Source organism: Sus scrofa, chromosome 8 (genome assembly GCF_054392235.1).
Source record: "Sus scrofa isolate SSC_HxYL_T2T_F1_AM1 chromosome 8, Sscrofa_HxYL_maternal_Yorkshire_Landrace_v2.0, whole genome shotgun sequence".
Classification (NCBI taxonomy): domain Eukaryota; kingdom Metazoa; phylum Chordata; class Mammalia; order Artiodactyla; family Suidae; genus Sus; species Sus scrofa.
In genome coordinates this window covers 2,775,811-2,794,606 of record NC_139390.1, presented here as the reverse complement: position 1 = coordinate 2,794,606, position 18,796 = coordinate 2,775,811, and the positions used below count along the sequence as shown (strand labels likewise).

The window sequence follows — 18,796 nt, the reverse complement described above, 5'->3', positions numbered from 1 at the left end:
CGAGGGCTCATCCACCAGGCGTCGTCCTGACCTGGGACACAGGAGTCAGTCTCCGCCATCCACCTCCCCCGTCTGTGCCCCTCTGTCCCCAGGGAGCTCACGGGCCGGAGGGCGCACAGCGTGGAGGAGCGTGGAGCAAACGCCCGGTGGGGCCAGGCACCATGGAGCGGTTCACTGCCCGGAGGAACAAACCGACTCACCTAACAAAGGGACATAAAGAACAGGGCACACAACCGCAAGGCTGGGACTAAAGGACCAGACGTTCAAATCATCATGAATTTATTTTTTCCATTGGAAACATTTCCTTGATGGAAACGTCTAGTTCCACACGAGAAAGTAATAAAACTGATTTTCTTAAAAATCTTCCGCTAGGTCATTTGGTGGATCTACGGTGCATTTGAGTAAGGTTATGATATGGTTTTTTTGTTTGTGTGTTTGTTTTTTTGTCTTTTTTTGCTATTTCTTGGGCCACTCCGGCGGCATATGGAGGTTCCCAGGCTAGGGGTCAAATCGGAGCTGTAGCCTCTAGCCTACGCCAGAGCCACAGCAACGCGGGATCCGAGCCGCGTCTGCAACCTACACCACAGCTCACGGCAATGCCAGATCGTCAACCCACTGAGCAAGGGCAGGGACCGAACCCGCAACCTCATGGTTCCTAGTCGGATTCGTTAACCACTGCACCACGACGGGAACTCCCTATGATATGGTTTAATTACAGGAGAAAGTCAACGCAGAGTGAACAGAGAATCAGACTGGCACTGCTCAGGGTTTAGTGAAGCAGAACTGTGCTAAAAAACTTCTCAGGTGAGGGCAAAACACCGCCGGACCAGGAAACCCCGCATCCCGAGCAATCAGCTTATTATTCGGCATATGAAAATAGAAGGTGCCAAGCTCTAATGACCAAAAAGCGCCCAGTCCATCAGAAAGACGGGGTCACACAGGACTTCTTTTCACCCAGAGAATCAGGATGGATGCAAATGAGCCCCGCCTGCTAGGCATTTACCTGCCCTGGTGGGACACGGGGGGACCCAGGCCAGGAAGGGCCGGTCCTGCTCGGGCTCGATACGACAATCAGCCAGGCGCACGCGGAGCAGCAGGCGCAGCAGCGGCCCCGGCCCGCACTGGCGCCTTCAGAGCTTGAATGTGAGGCCATGTCCTCCGGGGCTGGTGCATCTACAGGTTGGATTTCAGACCGCCTACGACGGGCTTGTTAACAAAGTCAGACCACCACGAGGCTCTCTCCAGCACCTTGCTGCCCTGCAGCACGGCGCCCCAAAGGTTTTTGTAGAGCTGCAAAACACCCCAACAGCACACACGTAAGATTCCTTCCGCGGCAGAGTGGGCCCCTGCCCTCGGGAGCATCTGCGAAAAACACACGCAAGTTCTCTCCTGACCTTCCTGGAAACATTTTAAGCTGATTTAAATCTAATTAACATAACCCCTTTTGTTCGGTCCGTGAGAACAATTGTGCAGATGCAGTCACAAAGGCCCACCATGGACATTTCTGATGGAAACACCCCGCTTCTGCTTCTCCTTGGAAATTCTCGGGGAAGGCGGGTTCTCTGAGACTACGGTTGCCGCCTGCTCTGAGGTCGGTCCTCTCGCACCCAGGTGACTGCCGCCTGGCAGGTGACAGTGCGGCCAGGCAGCAGAATGATGGCTTGTCTCCTGGGCCACCAGGCCCGGGCACAGCCTGTCCCCTCTGCCTGTCCTGCCGAACCGCTGCCTCGCCCGTTGTCTCAGAGGGAGGTGGTGAGCGGCCGGCAGCTGACCCCACCCGCTCCCAGCAGAGTCCGCCCAGCCTGAGGCCTGGGGACAGGCAGGGGCCGCCACTCTGTACCTGGCCGATGGTGAAGCTGCCCACCCTGCACCTGCTAGGCGTGCTGGGCACTTCCCAGGGCCGCCCACGTTCTGCTGTCCTTGGCTCCCGGGGCGACACAGGGACAGGCTTTCTCTCCACAGGTCACATCCCACGCTTTGGAGCACTAGGCTCCGTTTAATGCTCGTCTCCATCTCCTACAGAGCTCGTGAGTTCACCTAAAATGAATTTCCTCCCTAGTAGCGCCTCGTTCAATCCTCAGCCCTTACAACGGGGACAAACACAGGCTCTGTAACCCCCCTGTCGGGCGAGGCCTCAGGCCAGCTCTGGTCTCCCCGCGGGCTCGGGGCCCCCATCTCAGAGGGGACGGGGTGGCCCTCCCTACTCCTCGGTCGCCTGCCCACCGAGCGTCAGGGCTGCCTGCTCTGGAGCCACCGGGACGGCGCTCACGCTCCCTGCGCTCCGCGTCCGGGGCGCCCGTCAGTGTCGCAGCAGCCGGCCCCCATCCTGTGCCGTCCCTGGGGCCCAGGCCACATCAGGGTGCAAGGTCACGCTCTCCCGTCCCCCTTCCAAACAATCCATCTTACCCACGGCTCTGCTGCCTCCTGGCTGGGCAACCCCACTGGGCCCTCCCTGGCAAAGCAGATGGGCCAAGGTGTGCGGTGCCCGCTGCCCAGCTGTGCCTCCCCCAAAGATGCACTGTTCTTGCCGCTCTGATTCCACAGGGACTCTTCCGTCCTGCCCACCCCAGTGCCTGCTACACCCGTCCCAACCCCAGGTGCAGCCTGGGCTGGGCGGAGGTCCAGGGACCTGTCCCCCTGGATTGATTACAGTGTCCCCTGGGGGCAGATGGAGGCTCCTGCCCCTGCACTGTGCCCTGGGGACAGACGGAGACTCCTGCCCCCTTTCAGTGTCCCCTGGGGACAGAGGGATGCTCCTGTCCCCTGCAGTGTCCCCCATGCTCAGTCTCTATTTACACAGACTCTTGGGTCGGCCGGAGACCTTGCAGCGGAAAGAACAGGACAGCTGTGAAACCTCAGGTATGTGACTTCAACACTTTGAAAGCCATGTCTCCATGGGAACCCAGGGACAACAGCCCCTGGGTGCGGGAGGGGGGGGCGCTGCACAGACCCATGGGCATCGTCCAGCACGGGCACCTCCACGCGGTGGAGAAGGTCACATGGAGATACAAGCGGGCTCAGTAACAAGCACCGTGAGGGTCACAGAGCAGGACAGGGGGGCAGCCGGGGCCAGCACTTCAGCTGGAGGCCAGAGAAGACCCCTTTGAAGAGGCGGCATGGCCTGGAATGACGGGCCGTGCCCTGGGCAGTGGGAACGCAGGGGTAAAGGCCCCGGGGCGGGGAGAGACGGGAGGACAGTGAGACTGGAGGCCAGCGGGCAGAGGAGCTCGCTGTGGACCGACCGTGGACACCCAGGCAGAGGTCAGGCCTCGCCAGCTGGGGGCGCCAGAAGGGATCCGGGGGCCACTTCGGGGGGGGGGGTGTTGCTGGAATGGGGCGAGCAAGAGAGATCGGGGAGCCGGGTGGGGGCTGTTGGGGAGATGCAGGGAGATGGGGAGGGGCCTGGAGCCAGCACGGCGAGGAGGTCAGAGGGCCCCCAGGAGAGTGTGGGCTCGGGAGAGCAGGCAGGGCCCTGAGGTCGGCACAGGCTCCTGCTGACCACGGCAGCCCAGCCCAAGAGGGCAGTAACACCACCCCATTTCTCGGAGGAGGGCATGGGGGCCGGCTAGCCCACCCACGACCACCCCACTTCCCCAGCCTCTCCTCCCTGCTGCCCAGGCGAGACAAGGGGCTCCGAGCCAGGGCCTCATCTGGGGCTCTGCCACCCCGGCCGTCGGGACCCAGCACAGGCCCCCAGCTCACACTCCGGCTCGCGGTGCCCCCCACCGGCCACGGGAGGAGGCTGCCTCTCACCTCGCCATTGGCTCTGCCAATCGGTGAGTCCAGGATGAAGTCAGGGGGGGCCATCACATCCACCAGGGCAACAGAGTCGTCTTTCAGCTGTTAGAAAACAAGACCGTACCCGTGGCAACTCCCAGGATCTCCATGGCAACCACCGAGCAACAGAGCCTCCAACCCACTAGCAACGGCGACCCCAGGGGCGTGCGGCTCGGTTTCCAAAGCATCCTCTTCTCACTGGCCTGGATTCCAGATTCCCTGAGCGTCTGTCTGAATTTTTTCACCATGCTGCCATCCGCTCGGGGCTTCCAACGTCTGAATTTTTTTCAACAAGGTAGGGACTGCTCATAAAAATGACAACCCTGCAGCTCAGCTGGCAACAGTCTTCAGAGCAATCCATCTCTGAACCCTGACTTATCTGGGCAGCGGCTGTTTCATTAGAGGAAAACACGTCCAGAAGGAATGAGAGAGAGACGAGGCCCTAGGAGCACCTGGAAAGGCCATCATTTGAAGGCGCTTTGGTTCGCAGGAGTTTTATGGCTCTTTCGTTTCCATTATACAAACTATTCTTCAATATGACAAATGGAATTTATGAGGAGACTCCCAAGAATTTTCTTGAAATGCAAAAAAAAAAAAAAAAAATGTTTTTTCTTAAAATAATTGTGAGACGCCATGGCTGTAGTGACCAGAACCATGGCACAGGGGCGACTGGAACCACGTAGGTGAAAGCCATCGGGGAGCAGAGTCACAAACCCACAAGAACAGAGGAAGGGTGCCCAGCGCCGGGGTTCGGAGGCTGTTCCTCCAGGCGGCGGCGGTCCTGGTTGGGGGGTGTGGGAAGGGCCGTGCCTGCCCCCCCTTAGGTGGAAACGGCAGCAGAGCAAAACGAGACCAGGCGTTGGCCAGTGTTTACTGGGAGGGGCCACAGGAAACAGCCTGGCCTCGTGGGCCACTGAGGGGCCATCGCATGCTCACCTCCTCCGAGACGGCACTGACGCCCCCAGAACAAGGTGCAGGGAACAGCTGGGCCAGGAGAGGAGTCGGAGCCCTCTACCCGGTGGCCCCGCCTCCCCGAGTCAGGACGAGGACCTGGATCCACACACGTCCTCCCAGCCCGTCACCTCCCAGCGCCTCCAGATCCAGGGGGCAGGAGGTGCGTTTACGAGCAACGGAAACGGTGTTCCTTCGTGGCTCAGCGGTGAATGAACCTGACTAGGATCCATGAGCTTGCGGGTTCAATCCCTGGCCTTGCTCAGTGGGTTAAGGATCTGGGGTGGCCGTGAGCTGTGGTGTAGGTCGCAGACGAGGCTCGGATCCTGCACTGCTGTGGCTGTGCCTTGGATCGGATAGGCAGCTGTAGCTCCGACTTGACCCCTAGCCTGGGAACTTCCACACGCCACAGGTGCAGGCCTAAAAAGTGGGGGGGAAAAAAAAAAAAAAGGACGGAAATAAGTGCTGGGTTTCTCATAAAGGCAACTGGCCACCGTGGAACACATGGTGCTTCGTCCCTGGTTTCACTTTAAGTAAGCCCGGCCGCGATGCGCCAACGCAGCCTCAGGTACCCTTACGTGGAGCCCATGTGGAGACAGACGGGCGCTCGGGAAAGGAGCCCTCAGAGAGGCTGAGCTACAATCAGAAAGCCATCGTCCCCAGCACGGGAGAGCACTGACGAGCCTGTCACCATCGTGATACAATGCTGGGGGCTCTGACTCTCATCTTCCCATCAAAAGTCAAGCCTCCAGGAGTCCCCTGGTGGCCCACTGGGTTAAGGATCTGGCATCACTGCCTCAGCTCAGGTCCCTGCTGCGGCGCAGTTTGATCCCTGGCCCGGGGGACTTCTGCATGCTGTGGGTGTGGGGGGAAAAAAAGGGAAGCTTCAGCTGCAGTGCCGGATACGGCAGCCAAGACACGTGTGACAGTTTAATGGTAAAGAAAACTAAGACTCCTCAGTCACCCCGCCACGGTGCCCCTGCCAACAGCCCCTCCTCAGTCGCCCACCACGATGCCACTGCCAACAGCCCTGGGGGCCAGTGGTGGCCGCACGGGACAGCCCAGCCCCGTAGAAAGTCCCGGAGGCAGGGTGCCACCAGGACACAGCGTGGGGCTGGGCCGTCCGACTTTTTGGGGTAACCAAGTGAGGAGGATGCGATAAAAAAGTGAAATACCAGGAAATGGACCTAAGTTGGAGGCTGACTTGAAATGCTCGAATCATCCACAGCCCTGAGGGAGCAGAGAGTGAAAGTGTGCAGACGCTGGGACAGTCCCCGAAAGGGACCCTTCCTGAAATTTTTGACAGGAGCACATTCCCCTGTCACGTTCCCGTCTCCGCTCACCGTGGCGGGCCCAGGAGCGAGCAGGAAGCCAAGGCCAGGGAACACTAACGCGCAGGCGACACGGAGGAACAGACGAATAATCCCAGACGATGCGAGGGATGACAACTCACCTGGGCACACAGGGTCAGGATGGCGTTCTCCACCATTTTACCCGCTTGCTCCCCAGAAAAGTAGCCACCTGGAAGCAGAGCGTCAGTGACCCTGGGGTCTGGTCCCTCACCCCCAAATCACCCACAAACAGCAACATCCTGCAACAGCTTATCTGAAAAGGCCCATTTTGTGTGAAACTGTCTGGCTACTGCTGCCGGAGCCCCACTGAGCCCCCTTGGCTGCCCAGCCCCTTCCTGCCGGTTCACTGACACAGGCTGGGAGGTCAGGGCTGGGAGCTAGGGACGCAGAGGCCCCGGGGCCCAGGCGTAGGGAAGGGTGCCTGCGGGGCGCCCACAGTGAGGGGGGGCTCGGCAGAGGCGGGGGGCGGGGCTCGGCAGAGGCGGGGGGCGTGGCTAGGCAGAGGTGGGGGCGGGCGGGGGCGGGGCTCCCTCCAGAGGAGGAGCCGGGACAGCAGGGCCCTGGGCGGCTGGGCTGGGGAGCAGCACGGAGCTACTTCCTCTGCCTGCCGGGAGCCCTCGGCAAACCAGCCCCAGGGCTACACGTGGGTTCTCGGCAAAGGGGAAGGGAAACAACTCCCCCACACAAGCCAGATACACACACCGGAAGTGGACAGATACACAGAAGAGCTGGCGTGGGAACACGTCATGGGGGCAGGAAGAAACTGTCTAAAAAGGCTTCTTGGGGGCTAATAAGTTAAACAAAGGTTCATTAAATAAAGACTGAGACACCAAGGCCTACCCTCTTCCCACCCATCTTCCAGGAATCGGCCTACTCATCACCTCCTCCAGGAAGCCCTCCCCCGGGGGCCCCCTATCTGGGCACTGCTAGGGGGGCGCCCCCGCAGCCTGGGCTCAGCCCTCTGGGCGCCCTCCTGACGCTGCTCAGAGGACCCGGGTTCGACGGCCCGAGGCTCACTCGGCTCAGCAGCCGGGCCAGAAGGGGCGCCAAGCCGGGAAGAGCAGAGCCTCCCGGGGAAAGGGCCGGGGGCTCACCGCGGTAGAGCAGGGCCGTGTGCTGGTTCAGGGACCACAGGGCGTAGAGGGCGCTGAGCCGCCGGAGCACCGGCTGCAGCGGGGGCGGCACGTGGGGCTGGTGCGTGAACTGGTGGAACATGCGCACGACCGTGAGCTCCAGGTACGCCAGGGCCAGGGAGCGGCAGTAGTACACCTTCAACAGAGCACAGGGGACCGTCACGGCGCCCCTCGGGGACACAGGCATCCAGACGCACCCAGGCCTGCGGGCCAGGGACTCCAAGCGAGGCAGGGACAGCACCCGAGGAAGCACAGGGGACGGCCTGCAGGAGAACACGCCCTGGCCGCAGCCACGCGGGACCGCAGGGCCCAGCCACCAGGCTCGGCTCCGACCCGTCTGGACGCGCGAGGTGGCCCGGCAGCAAGGGCACAGACAGAGCGGCTGGCGCCCCAGGGGGTGAGTAGGCACAAGGTCAGTTTTATTCTGCACCCCGGCCCCGAACAGGCGCTTGGGACGGCTCCCGTGACCCTGAAAGGGACGCCCCGCTCCCCACGTTTCTAGCAAAGCAGCGGTTCTCCCCGGCTCACTGCGCACCCGGAAACCAGAGGGAAGGGCTGAGCGGGCACCAAGAAGTGAGGCCGCTCCCGGCGGAGGCCTCGCGCGCGCCCGGATGCTGGCTCCGTCTGTGGGAGCAGGAAGCCGTCACGGATCTTTGGTCCCGATTTTTTCTTTGTTAACCAACATCCAAAACGCCTGCAGCCAGTCGCTGTGCTTGTCAGCTTTTCTTTCCCTGCCTCTGATTTTCCGCTTTGCCAGTTTCTCATTAGAACAGTTACATATGCAGGGCTGATCTGTTGCCATGAAAATGTGTGGCCTTTGAAACTAAAAAATAACCCAGGACGGTGGTGTCGGGGCCGGGGAGGGAGAAGCCCCATCCAGGGCCCCATGACTCTGCCCCAAAACACCAGCCAGAATCCGGAGAGCAGGGCCGGCGGGCGCCCCGGGGGAGGCAGGGAGGCCCCCCACCCAGGGGGTGCGTCTGATGGCAAGGCCTGCGCTGGACTTCCAGAGCAAACTCGGGCCCTCTGAGGCCTAGGCTCTCGGAGGGCCTGCCAGAGACCCTGCGGCCTCAGGAGAAAAGCCAGGGGGCAGGCTGCCTCCCAGCCTTGTGCCAGTCTGGCGGGTCCAATCCCAGACGCTGCTGGGCTTCTGATGCCACCAGGGCACCTGTCCTGTGTCCCTGCGCAAGGTCCTGCCTGGGGCCCTCAGAGCGGCCTCGCCCCCTCCCTCTCACACACACAGTGGTGTGTGTGCCCTTGGCTTTGGAGGGTGAGAGCCGGGGACAGGGGGGTCATGGGAGGAGGAAGGCAGGAGGGAGCACCCCCGGGCCAGGCTCTAAGCTGAGAGCCCTCAATGCGTCGCTTTGATCCCTGGACCCCAGGGATAAAACAAGTCACACAGCCGATAAGTCACACCCCAGACAGGCTGGCCCTGGTGTGCGCCCCGACCTACTCAACAGCAGCACGCCATCACGGCGAACCCTGGCGACACCCCCAGATGTGCTCAGGCGCTGCAGGCTCGGAACTGACACCACACTCTCCATACTCCTACTCTCTCCTTTTTAACCACAGGGACTTTTCAGGATTAAATCACACTGCCTTCATCTCCTTTTTCCAGGAAAGCAGCGCACATCCGTTTCGGCTACGGCATTAGCTGGTGCAGACCTGGCAAGGCAGCCCCGCCTGGGACAGCGCCATCACGACACGCACCTGCAGTCAGCTGAGCTCTGAACCACTGACCAGCAGCTCAGGCCTGGCCCTCAGAGTCAGGGGGCCGGCTTCCAAGCCCACCGGGCTTTTCCCAGCATGCGAGTGGGGGAAGCACTTCTGCCAAGCTGAGCTTCCTGGTCTGCGAAGTGGGAGTGGGGCGGTACCTGCTTCCTAGCAATGCTGTGAGGTGCATCGCACAGAGTGGCCCGTGTCCTGTGCCCGCCCGGGGCTCAAGGAGCCGCCCCAAGATGGAGGTGGCTGCGCAGCTCCTGCTCATCCCAGTTAAACTGGACACACGCAAAGCTGCCAGGTGTTCTGGGAGACGCAGGTGAGACCCGCAGACGCCTGTGGACACGGCCTCCTTCCTGGGCGCCTGAGGCAGCGGCTGGCTCAGCTCATCTGCATCTGACTGGGTGCCACAGGATGGGTGGACGATGGAGGTCCCGTCATGGCTCAGTGGTAAGGAACCCGACTAGGATCCATGAGGACGCAGGTTCGGTCCCTGGCCTCGCTCAGAGGGTTAAGGATCCTGTGTTTCCATGAGCTGTGGTGTAGGTCACAGATGTGGCTCGGATCCCACGTTGCTGTGGCTGTGGCATAGGCTGATGGCTACAGCTCCGGTTTGACCCCTAGCCTGGAAACCTCCATGTGCCACAGGCACGGCCCTAAAAAGACCAAAAAGAGGCAAGGGGGGGGGGAATGGGCGGACAGTTCTCCTGACCCTGGTCAAGCCACCCAACCTGCTGTCTGAGAATCTGAAATAACAGCCATGGAGAACACGGTGTGAGGCCAGTGTGTCTGGGCCTGGAGAATCAGGTGGACCCAGGGTGACAGCCACACCAGGCCACAGGCAGGCGGGAAGGACGGCTGAGGGGAGACGTGGCAGGGTCAAGGTTCCAGGAGCCCCGGGCAGTGGTGGGCCTCCCATCAGCTCCCCACAGCAGAGAGGAGGCTCCACTAACCCTGGGGTTCTCCAGAGGAGCACTCTGCCCCCCCAACTGTCAGGAGACAGCTGGGGTTGTCACACCGGGGGAGGGGCATCTGAGGGGTGGAGGCTAGGGGCTGCTGAGCACCCCACAATGTGTGGAAAGGCCCAAGAATCCTGTGGCCAAAGGTCTGTGGGGGTGAGGGCCTTGCTCCAGGTCCCCTGCCCCCTAATTCCCCCAAATCCTCACGCACGGTACTCACCCTTGCCTCCTCCCGGACAGCCCGTCCTTGCTGTCAAAGATCGGACCCACACGGCGGGCCCGTTGTGGCGCAGCGGAAACAAACCCAACTAGTATCCATGAGGATGCGGGTTTGTTTCCTGGCCTCGCTCGGTGGGTTAAGGATCCCATGTTGTCGTGGCTGTGGTGTGGGCCAGGAGCTGTGGCTCCAATTTGACTCCTAGCCTGGAAACCTCCATGTGCCATGGGTGTGGCCCTAAAAAAAATTTAAAAATAAAAATAAAAGGTGGTGAAAGATATGGGCCACTGCCCACCAGGCGTCCTGCACGGTGTCCACTCTGGGGCCCCGGGAGGGACACACTCAGCTGTGGTCCTACCCACGGCACAAGCTTCTCCACGGTTGATGTCTCGGCCACTTGGTCATCATGAAACGCTCCGGAGACAGGACTCCTCGAAGCCAGGCCGGCGGTCTGACGTGTGGGCCCGGAGGGTGCGGCCCCTGTCCCTGCACGGTCCCCAGGCCAGGCTCCCCGTCACATGAATCCCACCCCCAGTAAACCTCCAACCCCAGGAAAGGAATTCAGAGCCTGGCACTGATTTCTGGTGCGTGTGAACTTCTGAGAAGGTTTGCATTTTAACAAGGAACGAAGTCTTCAGGGAAAAACCAGACCCCTCGGCCAAGCCAGGCAGCGTGGGCAGGGCTGGGCTCTGGGCTCCGCAGGCCTGGGTTCAATGCTGGTCCCGGCAGAGTCCAGCCGGCGACCCGGGGAGTTTCTCGGTCCCTCCCAGACGATGGCGTGAAACACCTCGTGTACAGAGCCGGGTGTGTGGCTGCTCCAGGCGCAGACGCTTCCGGAGGCTGTCCCGCCGCCCGCTGCTTCGTGGTTTCTCGCCTGGAGCACGTGAGGCTGTCCCACAGCCAGAAAGTGCAATAAATGCATCTAATTTTTTTTCAAGGATCCTGCCGTGGGGGTCTGGCTGCAGGTAACCAACAGTAGCGGCAGCCGTCGGGAGCAGGAGACGACGACGCTGACCCAGTGCCCGCTGAGTCACCCGGGGAGCTTGTACATTTTCACACAACTGCCAGGAGGCTCCCCCGCAGGGCAGATCACGTCCCACCCTCCACTGACAGCGCACGGGGGCCTGTCCAGGGGACTGGCCTGTGACCTGCACATCCCCAGCCCTGGTTCACGGTCCGTGACTGCTCTGGCTGCCCCCTGGGGCTGGTGGCAGGTTTCCGGGCCAGGCTGGTCCTCAGCTGGGGACACCTTCCCACCATCGGGGATGTTTCGTGCTGCCCCAGGCTGGAAGCTGTCTCCTGACAGTATTTTTATTTTATCTTTAATCTTCTTTTATTTTGCTTTGCTTTGCTTTTTAGGGATGCACCTGCAGCACATGGACGTTCCCAGCTAGGTGTTGCATTGGAGCTGCACCTGCCAACCTACGCCAGAGCCACAGCAACGCAGGATCTGAGCCGCGTTTGAGACCTACACCACAGCTCACAGAAACGCTGGATCCTTAACCCACTGAGCAAGGCCAGGGATCAAACCCATATCCTCATGGATACTAGTTGGGTCTGTTTCCGCTGAGCTGCAGCGGGAACTCCCGGTCTTTAAAGACTGTTTTGTCTGATATGAGCGTTGCTACTCCCGCTTTCCTGTGATCCATTCCCATGGAATATCTCCGCCATTCTCTCACTTTCAGTCTAACGTGTCCCGAGTCTGAAGCGGGTCTCCCGAAGACGGCACACACGTGGGTCTCGGTTTTGTCTGTCTTTCGGCTGAAGCATTTACTCCTCTTACATTTAAGGTAATTATCGCCATGTACGTTCTTACTGCAAACCTGCTACTTGTTTGGATTCGTTTGGGTTGGTCTTCTTTCTTTCCTTCCTCTTTTGTTGGCCTCTCTTCTGATCTGATGGCTGCCTTGACTAACCTCAGTGTTGTGTTTGGATTTCGGGGTCTTGGGTTATCACGCGGGGCAACTCCACTTCCATTTCGAGGGCATCGACCAGACGTGCAGAGAAAGGCCGGACGTGGGACAAGCTGAGTCGCAGCCATCAGTGTCCGAGGGACCGAGCCCGCCACGGGCCCGCCCACCTGGAAGGATGGTGTCCACGCCTCCCCCCTCGGTCCCGGACTGAAATGGGGTTTCACCAACCTCGCCGTCTGCTGAATGCACTTCTTTCGAGGCACAGTTTTGATCGCGGATTCTTGGCCCTTGGCTGGGCCCTTTCCAATCAAGCCCATCCTGTGCGCTCCTGTCCCTCTCTGGGACACGCGTGCCCACAGGTCCCTGGACGTCTGCTCTGCTCTGGCTGTGCCCAGTGAGTGGGAAGCTGCCCCTCGCAGCCCAGGGGGCGGGGCCTTCAGAGGCAACAGGTAGACTTGGCCCCAGGGGAGGCTCCATCACCCAGCGAGACATGGAGCCTTGGAAGCAAAGCCCAGGAGAAGGGATGGCACTGGTTCTAGAAGCTTCTTGGGCTACATTTTTCCCAAACAACACGCATCACTGCAGACGCACAGGGCCCACAGGCCACAGCAGAGCCAGATGCCACATGACAAGGTGTTGGGAGCCACTGTTTTCATGGTGGGACTCTGGACACGAGAGAACCAGAGCCACCCTCGGACCAACCCCCCCAAAGCTCTTTGGGGAGGGTGACGATGACTTTGAGAAACCAAATGCAGAGCGCTGACCTCATGGGGCCCACGAGCTGGTGCTCTGCTGGTGGGGAGGGACCCGCTGCTGATCCCACCCCATGACCCCACCCCACCACGTGCCTCAGGCTCCAACAACTGTGTCTCAAGTTCAACAACCACAGCTCTGGCCAAGGGCAGATACTGTCGGGCCCTTAGACATGATGCCCACAACCTCGTCCATGCCCGGCAAGGGGGCACCACCATCCCCACAGCAAACCTAGGTGCAGAGAGGCCAGGCCAGGCCCCAGGTCTCAGGGCTGAGGACCAGGCCCGCTGTCCCCAGGACGTGTGGCTCACCAAGGACACCACAGCGCCAGAGTTAGGAGCACATCACTGAAGAAGCAACCCTTTAAAGCTACCATGGAGGTCCCGTCGTGGCTCAGTGGTTAACGAATCCGACTAGGAACCATGAGGTTGTGGGTTCCATCCCTGGCCTTGCTCAGTGGGTTAAGGATCCAGCGTTGCCGTGAGCTGTGGTATAGGTTGCACGCGTGCCTTGGATCTGGCGTTGCTGTGGCTCTGGCGTAGGCCAGCGACTACAGCTTGCATGGGACCCCTAGCCTGGGAACCTCCATATGTTGCAGAAGCGGCCCTAGAAAAGGCAAAAAGACCCAATAAATAAATACATAGAAATACAGCTGACCATACCTGAGAGTTGTTTCTCGCTTCGAAGTCGCTGCTTCCCGACTGTTTCTCCTGACTGAACTTTTGGTAACTCTCCCGGAGCAGGTAACAAACCAGCCACTTGTACGCCGCCAGGGGGACTTCAAAACAAAACACAGAGAGAAAAGTCACCGTGGGGCCGGGAGCCCTCGTCGAGGGCTCAGTCCTCGTGCGCGGGCGTGAGCCGGTCCAGCCACAGACCCGGGGACGGAGGCCCGGGGCCAAGAGCCGCCCACGGCCCCACGGCGGGATGGGCACGCGTGAAGGCCTTTCCTGGCTCTGCTGGGAGGCCAGCCCGAGTGCCACGCAGTCCTGCCAGCCGTGGCGCCCGCGGGGTCTTGGAGCCGCTTTTTGCCAGAGCTGCGCGTCCAGGTGAGACGAGGATTTGCGCTCGTGTCAGGATGACTCTTCCTGGGGGGGGGGGGGGGGCTGGCCGGCCACGGACGCCACCCCAGCTCTCCCAAGGCCTCGGCCCGCCTCTTCCTAGCCCTCCCACCCACAGACGTGCCCTTCCTTGGGCAAAGGGTCTTTGCAGACGGCATGACGCGTCCACGAGGACGTCCTGGATCCCGATGGCCCCGAATCCAATGACACAGAAGAGAAGGCGTGCACACAGGGGGGAGGCCCTGTGAAGGCAGGGACGTGGCCACAAGCCCGGGGATGTGCGAGACCGCCAGGAGCTGCAGGGACAAGGAAGGGCCGTCCCCGGAGCCTCCGAGGGAGCAGCCCCGCCCACACCTGGACAGCGGGCGTCCGTCCAGGTCTTGAGAGGACAGACTCCTGCTGTCTTGAGCCCAGTCTGGGCCCCAGGACACAGACACACCAGGGGCCCGGGGCGCACGCCCGAGCTCTGAGAGCGGCCTTTGGGACATCCCTGAAAGCCCAGGCGGACCCGCGCTGACGCCCACGTGTCCCAGGGTCTTTGCGGCTAAACTCTTCCCGCCGGACAGGCCGTCACCAATGATGGGAAAGGGCGGGCGCCGCAGGGACTCAGACTTTCCGCTGTCTGTTTATGCAGCAGCGAAACCCAAGGAGGTCGCTGAGGCTAAGCTAGAGCTGATTCCAACCTGAGCCAGAGGCCCTGCTGTCCCCTGACACATCAGCCACAGTCCGTCCAGGCTGTTCCCAAATGCTGCCCAGGCAGGCGATCTCCCCCCCGCCCCCCGTGGAAGTGAGCCGGTGCTCCGGGGCTAAGGGCCCAGGACACACCCTGCTTCAGCTTTGGCCACACGTCCCTCCCGGCTCCTGGGTCACGAGTGGCTCGTGAGGTGCTACCCCACAGGGTCTCCTTGGACCCCGCACCTCCAACAGCCCCTACACCCCTCGATGGCCAAGAATGCCGCCTGCCTCACTGGCCGGTGCTCCCCACCTAGGAGGCGCCCACAGCCACTGTCACTAAGCTCAGTCCCGCCCATGTCCGCAGACCTGTGCAGGCCCTCAGCCCCAGAGCTTCCAACACTCCCACCAGGCCTTCAACTCGACGTGGGACACCGGCCCAGTGTCACCAGCTCCCACCCCTAGGGTCACTCCTGCCTGGCCCGCCATCTGCTGTGCCACTTGAGCCGTCCCGTCCATCTTCCAACTGCCTCCCTGGCCCCTGCCCACCCCCTCCGGTGCCACCTCTGCCCGGGCCTTCCGAGCCGCCCTGCTCTGCGTCTGCACCTGGGCGCATCTGCCCGAGAGGGGCTCTGACCCAGGGGTGCCCCACCAGGCAAGGCCTGGCCACCGGGCCCCACCCGCTCCCCAACCACACCCACCCCTCTCCCACCAGGGGCTCCTGCATGGCTCACTGCTCCCCAAAGGCGCGGCTCTGAACCTCCAAGACCCACCTTGCAAGCCGCTTCCTGGGAAAGCTACACCCGCCCTGCAGAACTAGCTCTGCACCCACCGTGCCAGGAGAGCGCAGAGCACTGACCCCAGCTCACAGCGGCCCGTTCCCCACCCTCGAGAGAGCCCACCACAAGAGGAACCGCCACCCTCCCTGTACCTAACAGGGAAATAGGCTCAGAGAGGTTAAGCATCGGGCCCGAGGTCACACAGCTGACACCAGAGCCTGAGCCCTTAGCCCGTGGGTGGCATAAGGACTGCACCTCGCACCCCTCTGAGCACGTGAGACTACGCGACACCCGCCCCCCCCCCCCCCCGCCGCCCACGTAGACACACGGCTGCCAGAGCAGCGAACACGCTGAACTGAAGTTATATAATATTTTTGCAAATGGGCCAACGGAGAAAGAACGGGGCCTTATGTTGTCCAGTGACAACACACCTCAACACTCAGGGCCACTTGTTAAACCGTCCTCGCGCACAGCACCCTCAGCCCATAAATCAGAGGAACCGACAGAGCCCCCCCGCCCCCGCCCCCGCCCCACAAACACGTTAATCCCTGAAGGAAAAACCCGACCTTCCCGCCAGGCCACGCTCAACAGGCTCTCCGGTCCCGCGGAGGCCGAGGGGCATGTGCCACTTGTGTAATGTCTCCCTAAGGCCCAGCGGACACACAGTGGACCCGAGAGGGAGCACTTGACGGTCAAAGGCCCTGGAGATGAGAGGCCGGCCTCGGCCCCGTGCGGGCCGCCCCCTCCCCTTGCAGAGCAACACCCGTGCCCGATGCCAAGCTCCTCCTGCCAAATGAACTCTACTTGCCTCTCTCCTCCAGAAAATGGGTTCGCTTTGTTGGAACCCGCGACAGTGAGAGCAGTCGCGGGGAAACAGACGGCGCTGCCCTGGCGCCCTTCCTGCTCCTGGTCCACAAGCTCACGGCCTGTGCTCTCAGGGCTCCAGGGACGGACAGGGACACTAGCCGGTGCAGGGACACATCCAGAGGCCCGCAGGCAGCCTGTGTGCCTTCCGACGGGACACCGGGCGGTGGGCTGGGGGGAAGGCCGCTAGAGCGATGAGGTCACTGTACAGCCCGGGGGGAGCGCTGTGACCGAGGGAGAGGCCTGCCCTCCCAGCTCTTTAAAAAGGGAGATAAAGACGGCTGTCACGTCTAACATGCTAACCAAGAGGGGTGACGGAAACGAAGCCATTACTGGCCAATGATGCAGACGGAGGTGGAGCGATGGCTGGAAAGTCAGCCCAGCCCGGGTTCGACGGCTGCTCTGGCCACTGATGTGGATGGGGGCAGACTGGGTGGCCTCGGCCTCCTCTCCCGGGGCTGGCAAGGCAGTGCCCGCCTGGTGCCCGCTGACACCATGATGCCACCTGCCCTCCAAGGGAGGGTGGCTCCTTCACCCGAGGACCCTGAGGCCCCCGGGGGACGTGCCCTGGGGTCTCCTGCTAGCAAGGCCACTGCCCTCCTCCAGGCCAGAGGCTCCGTGCTAACAGCCACTCCTGTGATGAAAACTGCAGCCATGACACAGTTTCGACATGGCAAGGACGGTCCCCGAGCCCCCGTGGGGCCCCCACCATGCTGAGTGCGTAGGCGCCCGCCCTCCCGCGTCCTCGTGGGCCTGCAGAGGCGGGCTGTCACTCCCAGGGTGCAGGGGGTGGGGACCTGCTCTACGCCCACAGCTGGGGGTGGCCAGCGCCAGACCTAGTGCCCTTGATGACTGGCAGGTGGGCCGCCTTTCCAGCTCCTTGGGTGACCGGCCAGAGGCCCAGCTCCTGTCCGCCTGCCGGGGCAGGAGCCCAGGGCGATCACCTTGGGCCAGAGGGGAGGCCCTGAGGTGCTTGGTGGCAGGAGCTCAGGGCGGCAGAGGGACGTGCTCACTGAGCACTGACAGAGGCGGTGGTGACGACGCAGCGAGGCTTCTGCAGTGGAGTAAAGCTGCTGTTTTTGATACGGGATTTGACCAAAAAACCGATCGGGCCCCTGTTGCGGGGAAGGTGCAGCCTTCAGGAGATGTCAAACACTGGGGGGGGGGGGCAGTTACCAACCCTGCTCTCTCCGACCTCTCACTACGGAAGCGTCCGCGCTGTTAATGGACAATGGTGAGCTTTGTAATGGGCCTGGGTCCAGATATGGGGGCTGAAGACAGCCCGGGGGGGCTGCTGGTCAGGGGGGACAAGAGGCGAGGGGCGGGGGGTGACCAGGATAGAAAGCCTGACACACGCAAAGGCCCAGAGACAGCCAACAGCGTGGATCGGGAATGGGGCACGCCGAGCCGCGGGTGGGTGGGTGGGAGCTGAGACCACCTGGTGAGGCAGAGCGGGACCCAGAGGCCTCCCCCTCTAGCCCTGGGGGGGGCAGGGGGCCGCCAAGTGGGATCCCTTCACTTCATCTTTGGGGTCAACACCTGACTGACTCGGTGCGGACACCTGGTGACGGTCCACGGGTGAACCATCGAATGAAAGTGGGAACAAGGCCACAGGTGCCTCCAGGGTGCCTGCTGGGCAGAGGGCAGCCCTGGAGACAGTGGGGTGGGGGCTGTACTCACCCGAGGAGTCCAGGAAGTCCTCAGGGCTGCAACCTTCGAACCTCTGGCCAAGGATGTCAGGACAGGCGTCCAGAAAGTCCACAGTCTCAAGCGGGCTCTCAATGCGGCCGCCACCTAGGAGCACAGCCGTGACTGGGGAGAGCCAGGGCCCCCACCCCAGGGCGTGTCCGGAGGAAGGACCCCACACGCCTCACCCATCCCTGGGGAAGCTGGTCCAGCCCCCTTTGATCACACGGGCCCCTCCTGCACACGCTCCGTCCCAACAGAAGCACTAACTCAAGGGGCCCGGGACCTGCTCCCCTGCTGGGCCGCAAGGGCGCCGGAGCGCGTGGGAGCCCCACCTTGGCTGCGGCGCTCCCACAGGCTGAGCAGGTAGTTGCTGGTCTGCTGCAGCAGGAGGTTGTTGTCACCTTCGTACGTGCAGTTGGGGTCGTTGTCGTCCCTGAGGTCGCCCAGACGGTTCGCTGCAGGGAGGCCACGGGGTCCTCGTCACGGAGGGCCTGGATGGGACGCTCCCTGCCTCGCTGTCCAGGACTCCGAGGTCCCAGGCCCGCGTGGACCGGACAAGGCACATCCCACCCTGCTCCAGGTCCCAGCTCCCCACAGCCAGCGGGCCCTCTGCATCCAGCCGGCCCTGAAAGGGTACACTGGGGCCACCTGGCCAGAAAGGGAAGCGGGCAGCTCCCCGCGAAGGCCCAGCACCGCCTGGGGAGCAGCGGATGCTCAAGAGGCATTCACTGCCCTCAGTGGCCCCACGGCTACCATGAGCGTCACAGGTCACCTGGAAAAGCTCCCTCCTGGGGGGTCACTGACAGACGTGACGGCTTCAGGAGAGCTGACTGCCAGGGGTGGGGCGGGGTCTCTTCCTTTTACCCCCCAAGGAGCCCTTCTTCCTACACAAGCCATGTCCAATATCTCAAGACAATGCTCATCGTGTCCTTCCTACCGGTGAAGCAACCCAAATCC

At 62.0% G+C, this 18,796-nt stretch overlaps 1 protein-coding gene across 25 annotated transcripts in view; it reads right to left on the bottom strand.

Annotated features, from left to right (window-relative positions):
• Positions 1-262: 262 nt before the first annotated feature.
• The window catches only part of ACOX3 (acyl-CoA oxidase 3, pristanoyl), a 39,876-nt gene continuing 21,342 nt past the window's right edge, over positions 263-18,796 (bottom strand). For 6 of the 25 annotated variants that reach the window (XR_014812072.1, XR_014812071.1, XM_084971364.1 and 3 more), the window contains exons 12-18: positions 18,172-18,294; positions 17,831-17,944; positions 13,437-13,552; positions 7,175-7,349; positions 6,182-6,249; positions 3,754-3,840; positions 263-1,290 (exon numbers count right to left, since the gene is read on the bottom strand). Coding sequence is in view for 12 of the 25 variants with exons in the window: in XM_084971364.1 (XP_084827490.1) it covers positions 1,174-1,290; positions 3,754-3,840; positions 6,182-6,249; positions 7,175-7,349; positions 13,437-13,552; positions 17,831-17,944; positions 18,172-18,294 (800 nt within the window). In the remaining 13 variants the exon portion in view is untranslated. Of the gene's footprint in view, positions 1,363-3,753; positions 5,584-6,071; positions 6,250-7,174; positions 7,350-10,686; positions 11,531-13,312; positions 13,553-17,830; positions 17,945-18,171; positions 18,295-18,796 lie in introns of those variants that run through there. The other 19 variants (XM_021100952.2, XM_084971368.1, XM_084971370.1 and 16 more) reach the window with 12 other exon arrangements.